Source organism: Cebus imitator, unplaced genomic scaffold, assembly GCF_001604975.1.
Source record: "Cebus imitator isolate Cc_AM_T3 unplaced genomic scaffold, Cebus_imitator-1.0 Scaffold0, whole genome shotgun sequence".
Taxonomy (NCBI): Eukaryota; Metazoa; Chordata; class Mammalia; order Primates; family Cebidae; genus Cebus; species Cebus imitator.
The window spans coordinates 4,701,610-4,703,945 of NW_016107315.1; the positions used below are offsets into that span (position 1 = coordinate 4,701,610).

At 49.1% G+C, this 2,336-nt stretch overlaps 1 protein-coding gene across 1 annotated transcript in view; it reads left to right on the plus strand.

The window, feature by feature from the left end:
• The first annotated feature begins 1,023 nt into the window (after nucleotides 1-1,023).
• The window catches only part of NICN1 (nicolin 1), a 5,483-nt gene continuing 4,170 nt past the window's right edge, over nucleotides 1,024-2,336 (plus strand). The window contains exon 1 of the mRNA XM_017505280.2: nucleotides 1,024-1,251. Coding sequence (XP_017360769.1) covers nucleotides 1,120-1,251 — 132 coding nt within the window. The 5' untranslated portion in view covers nucleotides 1,024-1,119. The remainder of the gene's footprint in view (nucleotides 1,252-2,336) is intronic.

A 2,336-nucleotide genomic window follows, 5' to 3' on the forward strand; every position in this document is an offset into this window, starting at 1 on the left:
GGCGAAACTCCGCCCCCCCCCCCCGAAAAAAATAAACAAAACTAGCAGGATGCGGTGGCTTGTGCGTGTAGTCCTATCTATCTACTCGGGAGGCTGAGGTTGGATCCCTGGAGCCTGAGAAGTGGAGGCTGCAGTGAACTGTGATGGGGCACTGCCCTCCAGCCTGGGCGACTGAATAAGACCTGTCTCTAAAACAAACAAAAAATCCCAAAGTGGTTGGAAATCAGCAATGGATGAGGGTTCAAAGCACTCCACATCCTTGTCAATCTTTAATTTTGGCCTAATGACTGTGTGAAGGTTCTAAATTGTATTTTCCTTTATAAATGTTAAGTATCTTTTCAATGGGCTTATTGGCTAATTTTGCAAAGGGTGTGTTCAAATCCTCTTTGTTTTCCAATGGTCAGTAGGTATTTTTCAGGTTAATGCAGGCTAGTCACTGCTGATTTGTGTCGATGGCTTTATGTGCTTTAACAGACTACCGCCCTACGCAGTGAAAGAAACCCAAAAAGAGCCGAACGGCTTGCAAACAGAAAAGCAAGGCAGTCGCTGGGCGAGGCCCACGGGTAGGCTCTAAGGTTTGCGCAGTGATTGGCTGAAGAAGAACTTCCGTGGGAGGGGCGCGGTGACTCACGCCTGTAATGCCGGCCCTTTGGGAGGCCGAGGCGGGTGTATCACTTGAGGTCAGAGGTTAGAGACCAGCCTGGCCAACATGTGAAACATAATTTAAAAAAAAATTCCGTTTTCACACTACTAAGACATACCTGAAAAAAACTGGCCGAGCATGGTGGCGGGCGCCTGTGATCCCAGCTACTAGGGAGGCAGAGGCAGAAGAATCGCTTGAACCCAGGAGGCGTAGGTTACACTAAGTAGAGATGGCGCCACTGCACTCTAGCTGGGGCGACAGAGCGAGATTCCGTGTAAAAAAAGAAAAGAAAAGAAAAAAACTTTCGCAGGCATTTCCGATTCCTGGCCCACCCTGAGCTTCGGTGATTGGCTGGGCAGGCGGTTCGCGGGGCCTCCCGGGAGTTGTAGTTCTTGAGGGTCAGCTGAGGATGCCGGGAAGGACTCGTGGTCCGAGGCCTGGAGCGGTGGTTGCAGTTAGTCGCGGTTGCTGGCAGCATGTCCCGCGTTTTGGTGCCTTGCCATGTGAAAGGCACCGTAGCCCTGCAGGTGGGCGACGTGCGGACCTCCCAAGGCCGGCCTGGCGTGCTGGTCATTGATGTCACCTTCCCCAGCGTCGCTCCCTTCGAGGTGAGCAAGCCTGGTGGGCGCTACCGAGGCTCCCGGGCGGGGCCGACCTGGAATCTCGGTCGTTTCCCAGGCATTTAATCTTTTACAGGAAAGCCTCTGCAGCCTTCCTTGCTCTTGCAAATTAGTTAATCATTCATTTGTTTAGTCCTTCAGTTAACACATTTTCCCTAGAATTGATCTTTGTACTCTGTTCTCTGCTATGTCTCTTGCCCACGTCCAGGACAGCGCTGGCGTGCAGGTGTTGAGAGTGGGCTCGGTGGTGCTAGAAATACCAAATAGTGAACCAAAATAGAAGTTAGGGGTCATTTTGGCCCTGGTCACAGTTGGGGATCGCTAAGCAATGATTTACCCCAAAACCTGCCTCCTTCCCTTTTCTTATAGTCCCTGCTAGAGGTCAAGTACCTCATCACTATCCCCCCAATAACTCGAGTTGACAGTCTCCAATCTCCAGTTGCACCACTTCTGCATCAGTAGTTGATAGAGGTACTGGACACTGCATGACTCAACACAGAAGGCAAAACCTACCTCAGATGGCATGGCATTGAGAGCTCTCTGTGTCTCTGTGTTTGTGTCCCACTTGTCTCTCTCTTCTTTTTTTTTTTTTTTTTTTTTAGACGGAGTTTAACTTTTGTTGCTGGAGTGCAGTGGTGTGATCACTGCAACCTCTGCCTCCTGGGTTCAAGCAATTTTCCTCTCTCATCTTTCCAAGTAGCTGGGATTATAGGAACCCACCACCATGCCCAGCTAATTTTTTGAAATTTTAGTGGAGATGGGGTTTCACCATGTTGGCCAGGCTGGTCTCGAACTGCTGACCTCAGGTGATCCACCTGCCCCAGCCTCCTAAAGGGCTGGGATTACAGGCTTGAGCCCTGCGCCCAGCCCTGTCTCTTTGTCTCATGAGCTTTGTGCTGTAGTGTGTGGTTCTCCCCCAAGCTGTTCCTTACTATCAGCTGGCAAACTTAATTAAAGAACCCAGTTTTGGAAATCCTGACTTACTAGATTAAGGTGGAGCCTGGACAATTTATTTGGTAACACATTTTCTTATATATATATATATATATATATATATATATATATATATATAT